General features: G+C 40.5%; 1 protein-coding gene across 5 annotated transcripts in view; it reads right to left on the minus strand.

The window, feature by feature from the left end:
• Window positions 1–99: 99 nt before the first annotated feature.
• The window catches only part of Rtnl1 (reticulon), an 88358-nt gene continuing 63749 nt past the window's right edge, over window positions 100–24708 (minus strand). For 4 of the 5 annotated variants that reach the window (XM_019040325.2, XM_019040326.2, XM_019040327.2 and 1 more), the window contains 4 exons: window positions 9794–10001; window positions 7016–7224; window positions 5565–5670; window positions 100–1198 (listed from right to left, as the gene is read on the minus strand). In XM_019040325.2, the coding sequence (XP_018895870.2) occupies window positions 1141–1198; window positions 5565–5670; window positions 7016–7224; window positions 9794–10001 (581 nt within the window). In that variant the 3' untranslated portion in view covers window positions 100–1140. Of the gene's footprint in view, window positions 1199–5564; window positions 5671–7015; window positions 7225–9793; window positions 10002–14026; window positions 14288–24708 lie in introns of those variants that run through there. The other variant, XM_019040328.2, reaches the window with a different exon arrangement.

Here is a 24708-nt window from a genome sequence, read left to right on the forward strand (position 1 = left end):
TCAATATGCAAGAGGATAGGGGATCCAATTATTCTAAGATCTTCTGAGAAAAATAAAACGAAAAGAAAGCAAATAAAAAATACCAAAAACGATGAAAAATAGAATGATTGAATGTTTTTATTCACGAATACTTCAACTTTGTTGTTACATAAAAATGAGAAGATCAACTTCTAGTGACTGAGATTTATCACATACATAAAAACAAGGATATTTTTCAAAATATGTACATGAGTCAAAGACATGCGCTTTCTGGCCAAGTCCGAGAAAGGATTTTCGTCAATAAAATTATCTTCCAAGGTGACTGAGAACAAAAAATTGTCGTTAAAAAAAGTTACGCAATAAATTAAAATTAAAATTAACAAGTGAACGTAGAATTGAGGGATGAAAGAACATCAGAATACTTCCATATCCATGTTCGATCTTGCTTTTTTCACATCTTTTTCAATGTCCCTTGGATGCTTGTGTATTGTACAGAGATCCGATATTGGTGTTGGTTCGAAAGAGTTAAAGCTTACAGAAGAGGCGATTTCAACAATATATGCTACAAAATACAACCTTTTCGGGAGGCTGTTCAATGACTGTATGGGTCAACGAAAAAAAGCTTTATCAATAAAACAAGACAAATGGACATACTTAACAATATAACTGACATACTTTCCACAACTAAATACTTGACCAAAATATGATTAAGTTCGGAAAACAGGGGCTTAAAAAAAGAGCTACTTTAAAAATGATCGAAGTCTACAGGTTGAAACAAGGTACAGAATTACAAGGAGCTTAAAAAAAAAATAAAAACGAAGAAAAAAAGTCGAACACTTATCTCAGAAAATAATAGATAATGCTTATCTAAATACATTGATGCTCCTCTTGGCGAAAACGAAGTCAAACTTATTCAAATGACAAAAATCAGAAATAAAAAATAAAAAATAAGGAAAGCTTTACTCTCAGAGGAAAGAAATTTAAGAATAAATTAACTGAAAGAAATCATCACATCTATTTGTAAATATTCCAAACAAAACAGGAGCAAACTTAAGAGGAAAAGTTTTCAGTTGCATTAAAGCATCAACTGCTTTGGAATATCATTCTGTTTGTTGATTTTCCATCGTCTGAGGATTTCAAGGGATGTTCAACTATTCTGACTTATTGTTCTTTGTCTTTAGAGTCCTTCTTGCCACCTACGGGTAGAGCTGCAGTCAATCTGAAATCAGAAGAATGTTCCGATGTTAAAAACAAAGAGCATCAATATAAGGATAAATTCATTCACAAGAGGAAATAGAAAAGTATGCACCTAATCCTACGACTTGCTAAATCTTGTTCATTGACTGCTAGACAGACTCCTCACAAACAGCAGTTTTAATAGAATCCGACGAACATTCAAGACTTGACAAGAAAATTTACTTTGTTCCGCTTTCATGCACATTCAGAGTGTTAACTGTCTCAAAAATAATGTGCCACAAAATACATAATATGTTGACCGCATAAATCCAAAATCACATATCTTGTTTACGGAGTCTAAAAATATCCGCCTTTATGTTATTTTTTTAAAGGAGAACAAATTGACATCATTCCTTGAAGTTTAGAATTTTTTTCGCACAGAGAAGAAAAATCACGGCAGTTTTTTTCAAATCAATTGCCGTTGAGAAGTTTTCCGTTTAAAAAATAAAGTATGACAGGAAGTCTGCAACGTCGCAAACCAAATTATGTGATTACCAACTTACACAGACAATGTCTCATTTAAATTTTAAGAAGAAAACAATAGAACTTATTGAAACGTCTGAAAATCTCTGATATTATTTTATTTTTTTGAAGGAAAAACTGGCGAAAATATCTCATTGATGTTTTCTGGAATTATTGTAGGGCGAGAGGAAAATATTTCAAGGAAAGCTGATGATTGATTGTCTTGTGAAAAAATTAATGTGAGCAGATATTTTCAACTACCGAATTGGAAATATGCATTTGAGACTTAAGCCATCAATGTTTAAACTTTAACTCAAACCTCTTACTTGTCAAAAAACCATTGTCTGCTTGACACAAATTGGGTGTCAAAATAATTTTTGTATGTTTCACTATTGATGAACTTTCCCGAGACGTTTGTTTTCTGGCAAGTTCGTAAGTTCCAAGTTTTAGAGGAGGAACAAATTGATGTGAAACTAGACAGACACTGACAATATTCTGAATGCTCAGAATTCTTCACCGCAGCTGAGTTAGCCTACATTGATTTTGATCTTTCCACTAACGAGAAGTTTGAATGGACTGATTTGAATGGTAACAACAACGCTAATCCTGCCCTGAAGAGTTGATTCCAAAAGTTTTCAATACATAATCAAGGTATCACTGTACAAAGGTATGAATATTAGTATGATTAAATCGTATGAATTTTCTGGCATGCATCTGGGACAAATTAAAATAACTTACGGTCATCATTAATTAAATTCAAAAGCTCAGCATCGCAAGCAGGGGCACAACAAGTAATCGTGATTGATATTCATAGCTGATGAATGAAGTGATATGAAGGATGCTTGATAATTGATAAATACACTACAAATCTGCTGATTCAAATAACACACTACAGTAAGGCTATCACACTGAAAAACCCTTGCTAATCTGATTGCGAGGTGTCACAATAAAGCAGAAACTGATCAATCAGTTATCCATGACTAGTAGAGCATACTGTCGCTCCTTAGACGTAAGGGCCCAACTCAATTTTGGGATAAGCCCTTTTATCCATATAACCCCCTGCTTTTTAGGGCTCAGATGAATATTGAGATATGCTCTAATGTCAGAGAAATGGCAATATGCATGACCATTCAGAGAAAGGGCACACAATGCGTTTGTCACTGCTAAAATTGGGCAGCTTTTGATGCATTTCTTGGTTGTTCGGAAACTTTTATTTTCATAAGTTTCCCTTCTAAAGTATTTTCCATTTAATGAGGTAATTTTCCTGGATATTTTTGGGAGGGTTACATGAATTTTTCTTCGAAAGAGAGAACAGCAAAAGTGCAAAATCTTAGCAACACCAAATGGACATAAGCTCTTTCTTCGAATGTTCCTGTGTATTAAACGAATATACCTTTGGATGGAATTCAACCCATAACCTATCATCATTTACCCGCACCAGCAAAGACTTAAAATGAAAGTTTGATGAGTATTGGAATATTCCCACAAATAGATACAGGCTTGATGACACTTTTCAAAATTTTTTCAACTAAAGTGGGTACTTTCTAAAGTGCCAGTCATTAATCAAGACTTGGGAGAGCAGAGATTTTGTTATAATTTTTTCCTCCACAATTATTTCTATAAAAAGCAAGATGTTAGCAATACAAGTGAAGCTGAAGTCCATGCTGAACCACCAATTGAGGTGCAAAATATAATAAAAAACCGATAATAATGAGCAGGGTGTTCAAGCAAATGAGGGGTTATGTATGTTCATCTTCTGAGCAGGTGTGCTGCTAATCCTTTTTCTGACGCAAAATCATGATAAATAGAAATTTTTCAGAAATCTCGTATCCCATCAACATCAAAGCCCTCATTCAAGTTCTTTTATATATAAAGCGGATGGAAAGAACGGCGTAATTTGGCACTGGATGAACTCAACAAAATTCAGACTTGAAGAAGCAATAGAGTTGAGACAACAACTTAGCATTATTTCATTCAAAAGTGGGATTTCAGACAAAGCTGATTAGAGATAAAACCAGTGGCATTATTGTGTTTCTCAGAATATTTCATATAGATATGGAGGGTAAAGTCGCGAAATCTGCGTTCCCACCGAAACTTCAACATTACTGAACGGGTAATGAAAATAGTCTTTTTGAAGAGATGCAACAAGCACCATGAAAAAATGAATGCAAAAGATGACACACCACACCATAAATAGTAGTATGTTAGCATTAGTTTCGTTATTTTAGTTCCTTACTAAGCCTGTGCAGAGCGCCATATTAGGTGTCCGATGACAGGTGTGAATGTTCTACTTCAATTGTCAATTGTTCGGAGTACAAAATGTCTGTTGGAAAATTTCTATTTTAAAGTTTTGAATGCACAGTTTGTCCATTGTCAGTAAATGTTCAATGCACTAATTGTTTAAGTCCCACTGCACAACTGATTTGGTCAATACTGAAACCCAATGTGTCTCTTATATGATAAACCTTGGGAGACAACCATTTGAGTGGAGCTCAGAGCTCATTAGGACTTGAAATGTTAGGTTTTAACATTGACCATTTCAATTAGAGATTCACTGAGCATGAGCATAAGGAATTTAAATTTTACATGAACCGCTCAACTCTTTGCTTCATAATTTTGTCTTTTGTTCTGTTCTTCAAGGCAGATTGGGATGGCTTTTAAGGGAAGCACTATGCAGTATGCACAGTAGAGATACGAAGAAATTTCGCATCAGCTAAATTTTGAGATTCTTTGATATGATGTCATCCACCATCTGAGTAAAATGTAGCTTAGTAGAATGAGAAGCTTGTAAAATTGACCTTTCTACGTGCCAAAATCGAGAAAATTGAGTCTGAAAAGTACATTTTTTGGCAATTTAACACTTGTTATCAGACGAAGAAATGGTGCCATTGCAGAGTCAAAGATGTGAGGCCTTTTTTGTTGAACTGAGTTGACGTGCTGTCTTATCTCTCTGGTCGGCGCCAGACAGGAACCTCCATCACCTACATTTTTCTGCTTAAAAACATGTATAAAGCTGCCAAAAATTCACTTTGGAAACTCGATTTTCTCAATATTTGCACAAGTCAAGTTCGATTTTAAGGGGTCATCTTATCTTGCTAGGGAGATCGGGAGGAACATCATATCAGAGAATCATGAAATTTAGCCATCACCAAATTTCTTAGTATTCTATACGTGCCGTTTCCGGCTAATCACCATGTGAATAATTTACAAAAAGTCCAAGAATGTCCTCTATTATACAACCATAGAGTACAAAGAGTCGTAATACAAGTGAGAGAGCTGGCGCCACTTTTAAGCATTTTCCAGGTCCCGAATTCCGAGATTCCTGTGCGGCGCCGGGTCCCTTTTTTGATACATAATCGATTGTGTGTGATACACGGGGACCCGGCCATATTCCACACCACCATTTTGGATCGAATATGTATCGATAAAGTGACCCCGCACACCGGGCTCGGAACTTGTCGAGCAGAACATGGCGCCAGTTCTCCCACTTACATTACGACTCTATGTACTCTATGTCTACAACAATACGGGTACTTCATCTTTCACGATTACTTCATCTTTGTGGTGTATGGGATTTTAATTATTGCAGAATCATTGCTACTTTTGGATCCTTCAACATTTCTGACTAAACCTACCTCCTTTTAGACATTATACCTAGAGGTCTTGAAGGTCTTTGCAAAACAAGTAGTTGGACATTTTAAAGTGGACATTACTGTGAAAATAAACGTTTTATTTGACATTTAAAATGGAACATTCACTCTGCACACCGAGTATCAAAGAAATTTTAAGTGATACTAGTCATTCTATTATACTGGGCGTGTGATAAAATATGTAGAACAATAGCAAGGCAGGAAGATATACATGCATTGAAAAGTTAATTTGCTTACTTGGATGTGATTTCAGCAATCTTTGCCTTGGCAATTCCCCAATTTTGATCGATTTGGGTTTTGTTGTTTTCATAAACTTTGGGTAGCGTGAAAAGCGCTATTAGCCCTGTTGAACAAGAACAAATAAATGATAATACTGAATTATTTAGGTATGCAACTGTGATAAGATTGTAGGATAGTAAATGAACAACTTGTGTAAAAACCTAAAACACAGAAAGACTAATACAAATTTTAGTATTGATTGAATAGGGCTGCTGCACATCTTTTTTCCACTTCCATTTTGGAGAGAACTTAGGAAATAAGAAGATCTGTATTTTTTCATTTTTCATTTTATCAAATTTTAGTGGAGAAAATTACTTTCAAAGTTGCCAAATAACCGACCCCATTTTAAACAGAGAAATATTGCAGCGACAAATATTATGACATCAAAAGAAGAATCAACTGCCTTTTATCCTTTCCTATTGTTAGTTTATTTATTTTCCAGCCGCACTTGTAAGAAAAGAATAGGTATCCCAACCATGATGGCAATATCGTTACTGTTTGAAGTAAATATTTGTATTCTTTTTTTTTTTCTGAGTGAAATCGTTTATTCGCAATGCTAACTGTACGGCTGCCGCGTTACATTGAGCAAACAATGGTTGAAACCATGGGTTGTCATTTTACATGACGTCATAAGCTTCAGGCCAATATGAAACATTCTCTCAATTACTACAAAGCTTTCAACTACTTTCCATCGTACAAGAGAGTTGTTGTGAGCTTCTTTAAGCTTGCAAAAGCATATCAGGCGAAAATTTACTGTAGTAACACCTAATTTGAAGGCAATTCTTGAATCATGCAGTAGCCTCACTATTTGCAAGATGTCCAAGCTCCAAGTGATACGAGCCTTGGAAGTAACCATAGAAAAGAAAACCAAGGATCATGAAGTTTGACGCTTAAACCCTTTTGTAAATAAACAGTTCAATGCAAAAGCCAAGAAAAATTGTTTGACTTAGAGTACATCTTTTACACAAAACATTCTCTTTGCTGCAGTTTGATTTTATAATTCACAATCTATTGCTAAATACTGTTCACAAGAATTATGCCTGCTAAACTGAAACAGAATAATGAGATAAATTTCTTATTTACACTAATTAAATTGAGTAAAATAACGAAACCAGTCAAGTTTGTTCATATTAGGTGACCTCCTGGAAAATATTATGATTTAATTTTGAAGAGGAAATAGAGGACTATGTCGAATCAGATAAAAATCTCATGATTAATTAACACATTTGACATGGCAGTTGTGTCAACCCTACAACAGAGTTAATAAGACGCTGCCTTGAAGCCTTACAAACACCAGATGTAAGTACTCAAAAATGCCCTTTCTTCGTACCTTAGGGTCAACTTAAATACCTCCATATAATGAAAGACATGAGACTTAACACTAGAAATAGGATAGACTGAGAGATTACCAAGGATGAATAGGGTGAGGCCGTTGAACCACGCTCCGATGTAAGTAAGCGTCCATAATCCAACAGCGAATTTGATCGAGTCAACCAGATCTTCAACAAGGAATAATTTGCGCAACTTTGAAACTCCAGCATTGATGTGTACAACTGCTGTGTCAGTCAGCTCACGAACTTTCTCTTGGGGTAGAGTGAGGTCATACTCCAAGTATTCTCTGAAACCAAAATAAACATAATGAGCAAATTGAAAAATAATGACAGACCTCCTTACTTTCAAAATCTTGGAACTTAAAAACAGATCCTGACTTCAATTATAGCTGGATGATTACCTAATTCTGGTTTTAAAACACTGCAAATTAACGACTGCTTTTGAAACAGAATGTGTGTTGGTTTTACTTCTTGTTTTTTGATATATATATGAGTCGCTTTTATAGCGCTCTTTGGCGCTGTGCGACGCCTAATCGCCACAAAGCTCGGTCTTCCCACAGGTCATCAGGGAGTTGACAATCTCTTATCTCATTTAACACCCCCTGTCGCCAACCTCTCACTGGGCGTCCCCTACGTACCTCCCAGGAGGAACCCAATCAAGCATCTTTTTTGCAGCCTCTCTTCCGTCATCCTATTGACATGACCATACCAAACAAGTTGTTTGGTCATGACGTCGAACACGTGTTTTTTGATAAAGTTCTATTATTCTCCACTTGATTTTAATTCACTTCTCATGCCACTGCTCGATAAAAATATACAAGGCAGTATTCTCAAAGTATCTGAGATTTTTCCGCCTAGTTCTCACAGACAATCGCAGAATTTGAATACACATCCCCTACTCTTGTCCACACCTTGTCACCTTTTTTATTCCTACAACACTTTAACTCCTAGATCTTTATTAATCAAGCCAGACTGACAACTTGAATTATCTTCCTGGAATAAGATTCTGGACTGTTGTATTTTTCTTGTTAAAATAAGAGACTAAAACTTATAGGCAATAAATAGGGCCGTTTTAAAAAGCTTTTTCTATAAAGAATGAGATGGTACGTTTTTAAACTACACAATTAATTTCAGAAGTTCGCTTACATAAGATTAAGGAGTAAACAAAAATCACCATGAAGAGTCATTGAAAATGATCTCTTGCCTGAGAGAGTTATTTTTTTGATTATGATAGATTTTGAGAAGACATCTTGAGTGACGTCCTGGATTCAGCACATTTAATTTGGCTGAGTTTGAAGGAAAGTAATTGGCATAATGGTCCATCTATATACACAGCCTTAGAGGTTCATGAGAAAAGTTGAGGCTGATAATTTCCATATTGATTAAAAGTCTCTTACTACTGATTTAACAAACAAAAAGGAGCTGAAAAAAGGACCTCATGAGGCCTCTTGAATTCCAAATCCAATAGTGCCTGGCAACTTGGTGCACAGCCAATCAAAGTAAAGAGTCTAGCAAAGTTCGTTCTCGTGAATCTTGGCCAAGATTAGACCTAATTAAGTGCTCTTTGTGTTCGTTGTTGGAGGTATAAGAGAGACACAGAAATAGATATAAGCAGCAGTTGAGCTGAAAACGGTATTCATCAATAGGTGAGAGACATGTGAACTCAGTTGCAAGAGCTCTTTCTTATCTTGAGTGTCACTCCAGGTGCACCAATGCTCTATCTTGTTAATTTTCAATTGTATCAAAAGACCTCATACCCTTTATTTATTACACTGTCCACCAATAAATCAAGTACCATTCAAACTCCAAAATTGAAAGAGTCTCTTCAAATTTCAATTAAGGTAGAGGATGATGCATACATAAAACAGTCTGCTTGTTGACAAATAGAATATGAGTTTTTATGGTCATCATCAACTGAATAAAAATCAACAAATAGTCCAGTATGTTCTAAATGATAAATGCTATGTGTATGAACAGTTATACCTCAATTAGAAATTGATTTCTGCGGCCTGATTGTTGAAATTTTGTGTTTGTAGGATAGACATAGATGACAAAGGTTAAGAGGTGGAGCGTGATTGGTCAGCTATGTCGTATCACTGCTTCATCGTGCCTTTGTCAGGTGGAATGGACGACATACTGTCAGAAACTTAAGAGGTACCTTTAGCTTGTCGTGAGTTCCACCCGACATAAGCAGTGATACGACATAGCCGACCAATCACGCTCCCCCTTTTAACCCGTGTCATCTATGTCTACCTGACAAACACAAAATTTTAACAATCAGGCTGCTGATCTTAATTATCTGCAGAATAGGCTGCAGATCTGCTGATCTGTGCGGGTTTATTTTAAAATAAAATAATGTTTGAAACAGAGAGGCATCTTCGAAAATACTCAAAAGCATTCACAGGGGACATTCTTAAAGTTAGTTTGAGCTTGTGTTGACTTCTTTCACTAAACGACAGTGTTCCTTATGACACTGTGTGCAAGAACTTACCTCTCTTTGTATTTCCCAATTATTTTGTTCTGTTGTCGTAATGAACTCTCTTTGACACATGTGGCTTGTAATGAATAGTAAAAAGCCCGAAAAGAGATGGATATTTTCCAACTTTTTTATCAATAAAAAGTCGGGAACAGAGGCTCTTCCTCATCGCTGACTAGATTACAATAGAATCAGAGGCAGATTCATCGATTTGGCAACACCGAATTCCCTCCATTTCAACCTATTCTAAATAATCGATTCTTGTCGAAGCACCTGGCCCCTCTAAGAATTGATACGGTTCCATAGGTTAAAATGGAGGAAATCCGGTGTTGCCAAATTGCTGGATCCGCCAAGATATTCCATTTGGACAGGCTACTCACTTGAATGGATGACCATCTGATGTCTTCTGTACAGCCTGTAAAACTGATTTGTAGACTCTGAAGACAATGGAGGCTGAGAGAACTAGGAGTGACAAGTTGGAAACGACTGAGATGAGAGAGAATATGGAAAGAGAAACGAGGATTCCTAGAGATACTCCGAAGGCGACTCCGGATTTGATTGGATCCCGCCAGTAGATTAAAGCTTCCACTGAAACAAAAAAACAAGAGCCATCTGTTAGCATACTTTTCACATTATAGAAAGTAATAGGGAAAAAAAGAGAAAAAAAAGAAAAAAAGAAAAAAAAACACGGAAAAATCAGATCATTTCTAGTTGTAGTTATAAGGTCTGGATACACGATCAAATTCCGAACCAATTCTGATCAAAGTAGACCACTTGATGACTGATGGTCACCATGCAACAGTCCTCTTTGATCAAAATTTGACGGGCCGTCAAATTCTTATCAGAATGGAGTGCCACTATTCATTATTTCCTGCCACAGAAAACATTTCTGCCAAGTTTTCATTTTAAAATTAAGCAAATTAATGATTTTAAGACTGATGACTCCCGACACTTTGATGGTAATTGGTTCGGGAATTTGATCGTGCATTGAGATCTGAAGAGATACGTTGAATGTCATCGGAATCAAATACAAGAAAAGAGAGTTCGGTGTTACGAAGGTGTTGCATGGCAAATCTACGGAAACTTCTCTATGACGATATGCAAAAGGGCTCGAGGCTTACCCTTAAATTTGCCCATTCGAGGCCTCCAAGTGCCTTCTGGATGGAAAACGTGAATTGCATACAGTGCACCTTCGATTCCCGGGGCTATTATGACACCGCGGCACGCAGAAAGGGCTATTTCACGGGCGACGATGCCGAGTTGAGGCAAATTTTCGGATGGATTTTCTTCGATCCATCAAGAACGGATTAAAACAGAATATTTGCGAAAGAAGTGGCAACACTGCCATCACTAATCTGCCGTACGTTGCCGCATCATTATTAAAACCATACATTATGGTAAAGCTTCAGGTGCTAGGAATAAACTGATTGTGAGCCATTCTTTAAAGAACGGACGTTTGCATTTTGGAATGCTGCTGGACCTGGAATTATGCAATCTTGCCCTTAGTTCGTTTGACGATATAACGACCCTGTGTTGGCATAATTTCGTTCCCTGAAAAAATCTACCGCATTGTAACTCATTTTTCTTTTTCTTTGGACAAAAATTAAACGAGAGAGGAATGGCAGAAGGAGGAGAAGCAGCAACTGCAGAAGAGGAGAAAGATAACGAAGAAGAGAGGAGAAACGATTTTCATTTCAGCCAAAGTTGTTGAGGAATTGTTGAGACATGGCGGAGCTTGGAAGGGTAGCGGTAGCACTTCTTAAATTCGTAAAATTTGATAAAAAAAGACAAGCATTTCCCGAACTAAGGTTAAAATTAAAATTTTAGGGAGGTAGAGGTAAGCGCACATCTCTCCTCCTCCTCCCGAAAGAATCAAAGAAACCTGAGGGGTGAAATTGATTCTTCAAGAGTAATTAAACCTCAATTGACAAAGCAAGTAAGCAAGCTGATCCGAATAATAATTGCGTGTGAAATATCTATTCTTTTAGAGTTCCTCCGTGCAAAGTTTGGTTTCCCGAATAGACAACCCTGCGGGCGACTAATAATAGCGGATGGGAAGAGGTCACCCGGTCACTCCCCGCACCCCACCCTTCTTACCAACCCCCCCCCCCCCCCCCCCAGCTAACGCTTCAGTTTCACGCAGAAGCGGAAATTTATTTTTAACGTCTATTAAACTTAGTTTTTACTTCAATTATATCGAGCTCCCATCGTCTCCGTGCACAAACGGTGCGGTGCGCACAGAGAAAACATTTCTATTGGACTCCACAGACAATGAATGTATTCTATAAATATAAATATAATTTCTCACTGGAAATCTTTTTAGGGCCACCGTAATCTTCATGGTCTCTAAGAGGGTTTCAATAATTACTTCGATTTCCAATTCTCTGTCTTTCCCCTGACATTTTTTTTTTCATTTCCCTGACTCCAAAATTGCCTTATTCCCCGATTTTTTCATGACCTGCGAACGTAACTTCCACTAGGCCATTATTTATTATTTTTTTCCAATTACGGTGCTAATTTTTTGGCAAAATTTCCACTTCAAGATATCCAAATTATATAGAAAAAGGCACTCGGAAGTTGTCCAAGCTCTCGCATGACACCGCCTAAAGTTGCTGACCCGACGTGCTACTCGCGGAATTTCCCAACTTTTCTTGGGAATTCCCCAACTTATTCTGTGAACTTCTTGACTTCTCCAGGTCGCCGTAACTGCCCGAACTTTCCTTGACACTCCAGGTATTCCAGACCTGAAAGAGTCTGATTAGAGCTCCTAGTGAAGCGGGGCTTCAAGAAACAACAAAAATCTCTGACATACCGCGACGATTAATGACTGGTCGTTAGGAAAATTGTTGGATCATGAGAGGAAGGTCGTTCCAGAACCCCTGAGCCCATTTCTTGCTCGCGCTTCTGTTTGGAGCTAAATTATTTTTTCGAGGAAATTGACAAACTGAATTCCTGTCGACGCTTTTATCGGGTCAATCTCCCGATGAAGTTAAAGTGCTGCATCTGAATTCTCTTCACTTGCACAAAGCAGTTCGTCTAATTCAGCATTCATATGCAATTCAAAATTTCCCGTACTAGCAAGGGGAGAAGTGTTAGACTTCGAAATTTGACCATCGGAGCAATCAAGACTAAAGATAGCGGTGGTCTCTCTTATAACGTATGAGATACTGGCCGTTAAGACCTCAACTTTGAGAGCTTTGTATCAGAAAAAACCAATGGCAGGCACCATCGTGTTTCTCGCGAAACACAAGTTGCAGTGCTGTCGTGCTTAGGAAGAAAGCCGTATAAACATTCGAGAATTGCCAAATTTCCTTCGATAAAGTGTGCATTTTTTAGGAAATTTTGGGAATATTTTCCCTTCAAATTTTCAGAATCTTTAGGTAAAATTGTGGACTAAATTATCTGGAAAATTGGGAGGAAAATATTCATAAATTTACCAGGAAATTCGCATTTTATGAGAGGAAATTTGGCAACGCCTGAAGGTTCATACGACGTTTTTCCTTATCACGGCAGAGTGGTGGAAGCGCAAATCCCCGCGGCATGAGCGACAAGGTGCTCTTACGGCGCAACGTGGCGTTTCGGTAGGGAAATTGGCTGACGGCACATGAATCGGGCATCGGTTTTAAAATTTCAGCATTTCAACGGCGAAGTTAGAAACTTGCCAACGCAACGCGCCAACGCACCGTGGTCTGGGCGGACCGAGCGAGGCGTGCCACTGTAAATAATTCCGTCTCGCGAAAACTTGGCGTTCGATTTTCTGGTTTTTTTTTTTCCTCCGCCATCGAACACGTAATCGATATGAGTCATCGAGTCATCAGCTTTACCGACAAGTGGGCTGTGGAGCCACACGACGAGCCCTTCGACTAATGAAAGCATGCACACACCTCACAAGGCCAAATTTTGCAATAAGGAACCGCTATTTCTGGCTCATCTATGAAATCACTTATCTACATAAGCTGATATGGCATATTCGGTTTCTAAAATGGGCAGAATAAGTGGTTTCTTATTGCGAAATTCAGTTATGATATCGACGATGGACCAAAGATTAAAAGCAAGTTGAAACCGTTAACCGATTTCCTGATGAGCTTCGATCTTCCAGAACTTAGTCGTTTCCCAGAAAGGCCGAACTACAATTCGACGTTTCAAAATTTCTACTTGTAAATTGTAATTTTACTAGGAAACTGTTGGGCATTTCGAACTTAGCATTACGTCATTACACGTAATGCTACGTAATTACTTCTGTTTACACACTAATATCGGGAAAATTTAGGAAAATAATTGCATGTTTTTATTCTTCTGAAAAACTGAATTTTAGATAGAAGCATAACACTTTTCGGTCCTTTGAGTGTGTTGGGACCACTCTTCCGCGATTTGGCACTAGACAAAGTAAGAACTAAAACCGTGTTCCCTCTTAAAATTTTACAGAAAATGTGATTCGCAGAATTAGAAGTTTGAAAATCCACTCCTTAAGAAGATAAGAGCATCCATAACTATCATTCAACCTTGTCTAGTAACCCATTGAACAGAATTTCATATTTCCTGAGTAGGGCACTATCCAATTCAATGATTCGAGTTTCCGTGACATAAGAGTTCATTTATGCAAGTGTACTCACTGATAAACGACCAGAGACAACGAGTTTCACAAAATCATCCACAACGAGGATACACCATCAATGTGTACGCAGAAACACGAATTCAACCTCTGGAATTTCTTGCGACCCCCGCGTTAACCTTTCAACCCACTGCAGGGGTGAAATTGAGCGATTTGAGATGAAATTTTGGGCGGAATATTTAGGTTAGGAGGAGGACGACGCGGCACTGGAACTGGAACAAGGCACGAGCGGAGGCATCTACGCGAGCGCGCGTACTAGACGCGCGACGAAAGCTCCTCATGCGAGACGCCCTACACCCAGCGCCTCGTCTCGCGATGACATGTGCCGGGTGCCCCAACTCGCACTTCTAAAAAAACCCGCACGCCAACAGGTGGGCACGTAGGTGTTGCCGCCAGCGCCAGGACGCCCGGCTCCAACCTCGGGCCTCGCGGAAAAATCGACGACGCCATGGAAACTTTGACTTGTTGCTTAGGAGCTCGACGTTGCCGCTCCGAACTTTAGAAGTTAGAACGATGAATTTCTAGTAAGCAGCTGAAAACAGCCAACGTCATCAGTACAACATGCACGTTAGGGATGGTTAGTTGGTCACTGACTAACGGAGTCCGAGTTTTAGTCGAGTGATCATCCCTAACGCAAGCAGGCGAAGATCTCTATCCTTCCTCCTGGACGTCGGAAATCAGCCTCTCCAGCTTAGTTAAAAAACGGTATATCTGCGATAAATTCTTGTACATGTACATACACACACAGGCGTTTTTGCGTAAATGGAGATGTTGCATGTGTGAGGAATTTGCGATTTGACTACTGATTCTTAGGTAAAAGTTAGGTAACACGATGGTGCCACTGGTTTTCTCTGAAATTGACTCCTAAGCTCAAAAAAATCTCTCAACTTGAGGCCAAAATGGAGGGGATATCCCACGCTATCCTGTGAGTTCACCTCTACATCAAAACAAACTCTCGATGCAGAGATAGGGAGCAAGTACATTGGCAGGGTTGCCGTGTTTTCAGTTTTGGAGTCCCCAAATAAAGTGGCAGCCCTGTCAATGTATTTGCTCCCTATCTTTGCTTGGAGAGTTTGTTCTGATGTAGAGGTGGACTCTCAGGGTAGGGTGGGATATCCCCTCCATTTTGGCCTCAACTTGAGAGCTTTTTTTGAGCTTGGGAGTTAATTTCAGAGAAAACCAGTGGCAGCATCGTGTTCTCGCGAACTTTTACACAATAATCAACAGTCAAATCGCAAATTCCTCACACATGCAACATCTCCACTGCGATCATACCCTCGACTCCTATTCGATAAATTCATTGTCAGTGAAATTGCGCGCAGGTGCTTCAATAGCACGGCAAGAGTGACGACGCGTGTGAGATAAGTCAATCACTTCGCGTTATGATAAGTCGATTTGCAGCCGTGCACCTGTACATTGTTGCGAGCCAATGGCTAAAAATACAAGGCTGACGTCACCGTAATAAAATACAATGCAAAGACATAGTCGCTCGGTTCGCCGACCTTGGAAATTAAAACGGTGGACAATGAAAATTATCGTGGCAAGCTTTTATCTTCCTGCCCTCTGGATTGGAATTGAGGTGCTTCAGGTGGTAATCCACAACGTAATCGGTCGGAATTCGGGCGTTATTGGCGCGGGGTTGAGCTTACAAGAACCGAGTAACCGCTCGAGGGCTTTCGTGGATAGATTCCCGGGTTCCTGATGCGGATAGAGCTTTTTTCAATCGACGGATTCGCCTAAACTTTGCGCGTGGCATAACGTCGCTTTTTTGACGTGCGAGCATATCTCGATTTTCATTTGACCCTTGTTGTCCATAAGACTTCATGCTTTTCGTGGCTTACTTGGAAACAGGTATGCGCCCTTATGTCAGAGGAGAGACGATAAGGCGAACTTGTATAAAGCCATAATCAACTCTTCAAACCATTGAGAGGATAATTGATCCGGAAGATATGCGTTAATATCAGCGAAACTCCGAATCGGAACGCGTAACACGGATACATCAAACGGCCAGCATGCAAAACTTACTTCAGTTCTGTAGTTTGCAATGTGCTCGATTGTAAGTAGAAATGTGTGAAAACAATTCGGTGTGCCTAGACGAGGGGGTAAAAAAGAGATAATATAGGCGGATTTCCTTTTGATAAGCAAAAAGTCAGATTGAATCAAGAGTGTTTTTTCTTTTCAATGTTTTCGAGAGTCTAGACTCTAGATCCAAGCGTCTTTTTTCCCGGTATAACATTCTCTGACATTTCCCGGTTTTCCCTGACTGAGGCAACCCTGTCGCTTAGATAATCTATTTCCATAATCAGCCTGCAGAGCCCTTTTTAACCGGGCAAGTCTACCACAAAAGTAGCGCTGGCTGATCGTGAATCGTAAATGCCGACCGGCGCGGCGCAGCAAGACAGGATTGGCGGTTAACGCGACTAACGCATTTCCAGTATTAAACTTTTTCCGGTATAACATTCTCTGACAGTTCCCGGTTTTCCCTGACTGGGGCAACCCTATCGCTTAGATATTCTATTTCCATAATCAGCCTGCAGAGCCCTGTTTAACCGGGAAAGTCTACCACAAGAGTAGCGCTGGCTGATTGTGAATCGTAAATGCCGACCGGCGCGGCGCGGCAAGACAGGATTGGCGGTTAACGCGACTAACGCGGTTAACGCGAGCGGGCGCTATGAATAGGTGCGGGCGCGAGGTTGGACACCGATGCGATGCGCGATGCACCGAAAAGCAATTACGATCCGCTTGAGCGGGATCGAACTCGGCGTTGATTGAAAGCTCCGGCTCCCTTGCCCGTTCGGCCACTTTCGGCTTATTTCCCCGTCTGGATGAGAGTGGGTACACAACTCGGTGAACAAGGCAAGCGTGCTCGCGGTGGGAGGATGGCAGGGGTCCGGGGACCCTTGATTAAGTTGTATGGATGCCGCAGCCACAGCCGCCGAGCCAAAGGGACGAGACTCCCACTTACGACAAGCCGAGAAAAATCCCGGACGCAACGTGGGTATCGTCTGCACAGTAAAAAAAGTGACGAACTATTCGTGTTTTTATGAGAAATAGAGACGGCCTTATACTGCACGGAGAGAAAAACCTCGTACGTGGGACCCGAAGTTTAGGTCATATGGATCTCTGAAGTTTTCGGATTGAGCATCTGAACACTTTAGGTCTAGCTGTCGAAGTTCGAATCACACATCTGAAACTTCAGTTCTTACATCTGAAGTACTTCGGATGTGAGAACCGAAGTTTTTCGGATTTGAGAACCGAAGTTTTTTCGGATTTGAGAACCGAAGTTTTTCAGATATGAAAACCGAAGTACTTCAGATGTGTGATTCAAACCTCAGCAGCTGGACCTAAAGTGTTCAGATGCTCAATCCGAAAACTTCAGAGATCCATATGACCTAAACTTCGGGTCCCACGCACGAAGTTTTTTTCTCCGTGTGGCTTCTTAGCGACATGCGGAACTGTTACTTTCGGGGATGCAACACTTCCTTATGGACAATTATATGGAAACAGCAGTCATCAGTAGCTGTTAGGTGGCTGATGAGCTTCGAGTGACGCCATGGGTCGAACAAGTTTACCGAACTCCGGTTTGTTTGCATATCTAAATACTTAACACTTATGTCCTCTGCACACGCTGCAAGTTTTAAATTGAAAAAGGGGGGCCATCGATGAGGATTTTTGCAACCCATTTCACGATCATCGATGAGTGATGCACCGATGACCCCACTTTCAGCGAAACACTTGCAACGAGTGCGAAGGGCTTTATTGTTAGTTCAGCATCCACCTGATACTCAGGTAGGTTAACAATTATTGAGTGGTAGAGTTCCGAAAAATAAAGCTTCTATCATTGCTAGGATAACAATGGAGGGTCTATCCTAGACTCTGAGTAGAACACGAAGTAACCTAACCCCTCTTCTCGACACTCCCTCAATCTCAAGGCACATTTTCTCATTTTCGTTGGTCGTTTTAGCGGAAACAACCATGGAAAAACTACTAAACAACGGTCGAGGAGCCAAAATAGCAGATTTTGGCTTGCCTTGGGTACAGAACCACTTCCAGTCTTTGACAGGTGCTCTTAAAAAAAGATTTGGTTCGACTGATTTTTTCCCCTGGACATTAAAAAAACCTGCCATTCTGAAGGGTCGGGACAACTTTTCGGAAGATTCGAGCTTCAGCTGGAGGATCAATGTCTTTTTTAGTCTCACGATTGGGTTATAAGCACGGAAAAAAAATTTAACAGAGCGAAGAGCCTTTCTCACTTAAGGACCAGGAAGCTCAGCTTTACCGTATCGAGAGAAACTTGACGCAAGAGTGGGTGACCAACAACTTTCTTCTTTTTTCTCCACCTCTCATTGCTGAATTTCATCTTGCCGATGGATTGCCTTTCTCTTTCATCCAACGACTTGCTAATGATTTCGAACCATTTTGCTCGGCCAAAACTTGATTGTTACTCGATTACGTGAGCATCTGATCGACTTATAACCGTGTTTGAGAAAAGCGCCGTAGAATACTTTTGATGTTGTCGAAGTCCCCCTGATCGAATTTGCATTTAACTGAGAGGTTGTGTTTTTTTTTTAATTCTCAGAAGTTAGTTCGGTGGCGATTTTGCAAGTTAGCAACACTGTTTTTCCGTCATTTGAATCCATTAAAAATATCGATTTTGGTGCCTCATTAAGAATCGATTGTTTAGCATACATTTTAATGGAGGGAAAGCAGTGTAGCCAACTTCTAACAATCGCCAATGGTTTCGTGCGGTATCAAACGAAGGCAAGGATAAAGGCCGTTTTTGGGCACTTCCTGGCTGGATTTCCTAAACTCAACGATTTTTGCCTCATTGAGGGTCTGGATTTTAAGAAATGCATCGTGATTTGGTCGTTTTCGGTCTCTTTTCGGGTCTAATACTGGCCTCAATGGACCGCGTTAAGCGGAAAGGAACCAGCCACATCAGCTATCACCTTTAATAGGGCAATTTACTTTTTTACACGAAAAAGATTGTGCAGATTTTTATGCAAATTTCATTGAATTATCTGCACAATACGAAACAAATTCCTTACAAATGTCAAAGGAATCCGCAAAAACTTCTTTTTATAAAAAATTAAATTGTCCAGTTAAATCTGGCAATAACTGATGTGGCTTGCTTTCCTTTTTGTTAAACGCGGTCCAAATAGGGTCTAAAGGCAGACTTTGGCGAAAACTGCAATTTGAACAGGCATTTGACCGTAAACCCGCGAGGCCTTTGTTGTCATCCGTTGAAAAGTCGGAAAGAGCGAGACGATCCAACGGATGCCGGCGCAGCGCGTGTAACCGGGGAGGAATTGCGCGCACGCGGCAGCGACGGCCGACGGGGAGGGTTTAAAGTTAGACCTTATCGCAATTTTCGGTATTTTCGCCACAATTTGGCGGGGGTCCAGGGGCGTCTGGCCGGCCACCGCTTATGATCGGCGTTGCAGCCGCCTTGTCGCCGATAAATACCTTTCAAGAGCCCTGCCCCGTCGGGAGTGCACCATCGTCCAGTGACGCCACCACATTCCTCGCTTCGTATCGGTTATTGAATTCATACACTGAGAAAAAAGTTAAGGTTCAGTTACACGATCAAATTGAGCCATTAAACTGAAGCTCTTAATGGTGGAAAAAGACCTGAGGTGAGGATGCGACCAATGAGAGGCCCAATTTGGTGGCTCAATTTGATCGTGTAACTGGACCTTTACGGGCTATACAGACATACCGGGCTCAAAAGCCGAAATTTCCGGATGCTGGAGCCGTAGCTTCGATTGCTCCGGGTGCTTCGCCCGGAACACGGACGGTACGTCTATATGCGGCCCGTAAGTACGGCTTCCACGACTGGAGTTTTTTTTTTTTCAGTGTATCAGAGGCGTTTCATGATTTTCGGAAACAGTGGGATTTGCCCATTTAAATGTATGTAAAAAAGTCGATACCAAGCGATTTCACGTGAGGTAGACGCAGCACTATCTGACAACAAATGGTAGGCGGCCATCAGGTGCGCAGAATGTGCTGGATCGCCCGATCCGTGGATCGCGGTTGGACGGTGTGCACCTCAATACACGGTGTAAACTCCGGCAAGCGCAATATAGGCAATTTGCATAACAGGATGCTATGTGTATCGGTGTAGTGTTGGAAGTATGTCGACGATGCTGAAGGCGCTACATCGGGTGCGCACGGGAACGCCTTGTGTAACCCGCAATAAGTCACGGTGGCGGCGATTTGTGCTTTGATTTCACACTTTTGATTACTTTTTTTTTTTTTTTAAATTACTGCTTGCACACTGATTTTATATAAATAACTGCAGCTTAGCTGATGTTTTGTTGCAGTTACCTAGATTGCGTTTATTTTTTGTTAAAGTTACTTTCGTCGCGCTGATTTTTAGGTCAAAATTACCTCGTCCGAGAATATTTTTCTGTTGACGTTATTCCGACCGCGCTAAATTTGTGGATTTTTGGTGAAAGTGTAAACTGAATAACTTCATGCACTCCTGGGTGTCCTCAGCTGGTTTTAGAGCTCTATTTTATGATGAAATACACAAAAACAAAGGACGCTACGCCAGCGCCGCTACGGTCCGTCGTCCATGCTCAGAAATTCGAATTTTACAAGAATATTTACGCCATAGTGTAGCAGGATTCATAGTATGTCAAAGATTCCTGAATTCCTGAGTGTAGCCGGAATTTGTGAGGAAAAGAAAAGATAAAATATAAATTTTCAATTGTCATTACAGCAAAGCGTCAAACTTTGTCGTTCACGAGTTTTTCCCTAAAATTCCCTGCGTTTCTCCTGGTGGCTAACAACCCTCCTGCACCCACCTACGTCACGCTTTAAACAAATCATGAACTGCCGCCACCTACTCCACCGTGCGTAGGAAGAACGCAGTATGAACATAAGAGAGTTAACAAATTTCCCTTAATAAAACATGTGTTTACGACAGCACTCGTGCATATCTTTCCTTGAAATTTTCAGATATTTTAGATTAAATTGCGCGTAAAATTGTCTGAAAATGCTGGAAAAAAAATATCCACAATTTTCCAAAAAAAAGTCGGTTTTTATCGGAGGAAACTTGGCAGCGTCTGAGGGTTCATACGGCGTTCTTCCTGAGCACGGCAGAGCTTTTCTTCTCTATCATTACAGCTCCATTTGAACTCTCACGAGTCACGACCTAACTTGACTTGGATCCGAAATCCCCTTTTCCGTTCCGACAGGAATTCCCTCGAAAATATTTCGTCCAGCTGTATCCAATACTGTCGTGCTAAGGAAGAACGCCGTATGAACATTCGAGGGTTGCCAAATTTCCCTTGTTAAAATACGTATTTTTGACAACATTTAGGCATATTATCCCTTGAAATTTTCAGATATTTTAGATTAAATTGCGTACAAAATTGTCTGAAAATTTTGGAAAATAATATTCGCAACTTTCCCTGTAGATTCGATTTTTATCGGAGGAAACTTGGCAACGTCTGAAGGCTCATACGGCGTTTTTCCTTAGCACGGCAGAATAACTCGATCCACGAGGACGGTTATCCGTTCTCGACGACTGGTCACAGTAGATTAATCCCCACCAAAACCAAGTCGAAATCGGGGGGGGGGGGGGGGCGCCCCGCGCCCGAGCAGTTCGAAATAACAATATACCTACACACGAACGCCACACCGAGGCGGGGTGGGGCGCTGGAGCCCAAAAGAGAAACGAAACCATGGGCAGAACTTGCGTGGCCACCTCGGAATGGGATCCGACGCAGCTTCCCAAGAGCATAACGTGAAATAACTTATTACCCCGGCGATTTGGCCACTGATCGTCGGTCGCCCGCGAGTGGGAACCCGACATGGTTGCCAAGTTGATACTCAAATTTAAAAAAAAGCACTACGAATATACCTATGTATAGAGAGAAAGAGTTTAAGTGTCGACTGGGCCCCATAGAGACTTTTGGGAACGAACAAAATGTAGGGGGGCTCTGGGTAGAACTGGGGAGAGAAAAAATAAGACAAAAGTCAATTCAACCTGAATGCATCATTCGACCAGAGTCAACCATTGCAGTGGGCGACCAGAATCATCGCCACTGTCTATGAGGCCGCCAGAGCCGCCCCACAGAGGGTGTCTATGTCGCAGGCAAATAGTAAAATCAGACATTTTGTCAAATGCCTAGGCAAGTAGTCAAATATTCTAATTAAGATTGAAATTCTGATTCTTTTCCTAATTTAAGACAAAAAAATTCATTGCTGCTGCGAGAATAGATTTTAAACGATTTTGAGCTCCTGAACAGACAAGTATCTTAAAATTTTCAGCATGTCATAAAATACAGAATTTTCAGAATTTCAACATATAAAAATATGAGAAGCAATTGAAGAATAAGAGACAAAAAGAGTTTGTAAGTTTGATAAATTGTTTTTCAAAATATATTGAAACTCGTGAGCTCTTCGCCATAAAGTCACGAAATTGTGTAAACCCACAAAAAACTATCTGCCTCGGCATATGACAAAATACCTGATTTCACTAAGTATTCGTCTGCGACATCTACACCACGCACTCTCTGCGAACGTACTCTAAGGGGTTGGAACACAAGCTGAACTCAATCACTTGAGTGTTGGAGTTCAGCTGACAACTTTGTCCCTACCTGAAGTGAGATTTGACAACTTGGGGACCAGCGAGCTGCTAAGTCAAGGTCTAACAGGGCGCGGAGGCGGAGACGAGAGATGGAAAACTGTCAAAAGCCAGATCTGAGCACCCGCGCGGCAACGCTGCTGTGTAGACAAAATCAGTAAAAAGCTCAAAGGGGGAAGATTCTTAAAAAGCTCTTTTACCACAAAGCTGCGGCAAAACCGGTAAAGGAACAAAAATTTGGCGTGTAAATGTCAAACTTCATCGATAAATCCTCCGAGTTGACACGAGTTTTCATGGGATTCGAGCGATCTCGTGCGGTTCTATTACAGCAATCGGTTGTCTGCCCAGACATACTGACCATATATTCAAACATCTTAGCTTTTCCTTTTGCCTGACTTGAAAAAACGCGAAGTAACATCCCTCTGTTGGTAGTTCGGAATTTCCAGAAATATAGGACACCGTACAGTACTGTAAAAAAAATATACGGAGAGTAACAGGTTGGAAAAGGTGACACGGAGTACTAAAAATCAGCACTGAACAGCGTATCAGGAGAGGAACGGTATATTCACTAGCAAAAGAAATCGCTGCGAGACGTTTGATTGGAAGCAATGAACCTGAACCACTGGACATTATACAAATTTCGGCATCCTAAGAGATAATAATTCTTCAAAATTCCACGCAGAACACGATTTCTGCCATAAAAATTACTGAAACCGACTCTCAACCAAGATATTGGAGTATTTATTTAGCAGATCGGTTACGAGTAATTTAAATTTCCATTTCACATAAAGACCCTTGAATCAAATTGCGTACGGCAACGATTTTGGCAGGCTTCTTAATAAGCCGTGTCCCTCCCCAACCCTGAGGTCTTCATAGTATAAACAACTAGCAATAGCTGAGCCAAGGTGCAGATGTAGGGTTTGTCATCTTTTCTTACAGCAAAAACTGTCTCGGTAACGTCTAGTGTGCAATTTAATTCAAGTAGATTATGTTATTTCCCATGAGCGAAAAGTTCGAATTTATGCATTGAAAGACGTGAATGTGTTTGTTAGAGGTTACTTCGTTAATTAGTCAATTAGTCAAATCATGTTCAATGAAAAATTTTGATGAGAAAACGTGTAGGTATCGATGCTTAGATTCGCACCTTGTCTAATGGTCCATTGATTCGGCAGGTATTGACATTCTGGAAGCCAACCTCGTTACATCGATAAAACACAGGGGAAGAGGAAGTGACTCCAAACTCCTGACCGCGAATGTGCGAAATTCAAACGAAGGATGAAACGTGGATTTGTTTATCCGTTTTAAAAGCGTACCTAAATAGGTATGAGGCTCAGCTCAGGAGTCTCAGCGGTTGAATAAATAGTGGAAACTCGATCCTAAAGGGGCACGCCCATAATCTTCGTCGTAAGATTTCGTCAAACTCCACTCTACACAGATTGATTCCTTCGATGCGAATGCACCATCGGATCTTATTCTTAGGATTGAGAAGCGTTTCGACATAAACACGCTGGAAAAGCCAAATGTGATATCAGCACAAACCTTGTGTTAATACGACATTTGGACCGCGTTATGGGCAGAAAGGAACTAAAGCAGTGTTCGAAACTCACCTTTGAGTTTTAGGAGCCAAGTGGCGCATCAAGTCCGATTTTTAGGCGCCATTGAAGATTTTTTAGGGGCCAAATTGACTTTTTGCATATATATTACGGCGCAATTAGTGAAAAGTTAGATGCAAGATGTTTTCGTAACCGAACCAGTAAGTAGCTTGTAACTTGGGGAAGACAAAAGCACAAATGATGAAATCGTGAAGAATAAAAAAAGCTTACACTCGTATTGCTGAAAATTTCGAGTAATCACCTGATATGAAAATTCAGATTTTTAGGGGCCACATTGGCGCAGAGCTTTCATTTTTTGGGCGCCATGGCCGATTGTTTAGGCGCATTTGGCGCGTTGGCGCCTGTGAGTTTCGAACACTGATCGGTTTCCCTATGCAGATATGTGTCGATATGGGAGAGCCAAATATAGTGGATCCTTATTGGAAAATGTAATTAATTTGATCATAAGGGCCGAAGTTTTTACTTCCGTTCAGT

Source organism: Bemisia tabaci, chromosome 3 (assembly GCF_918797505.1).
Source record: "Bemisia tabaci chromosome 3, PGI_BMITA_v3".
NCBI lineage: Eukaryota > Metazoa > Arthropoda > Insecta > Hemiptera > Aleyrodidae > Bemisia > Bemisia tabaci.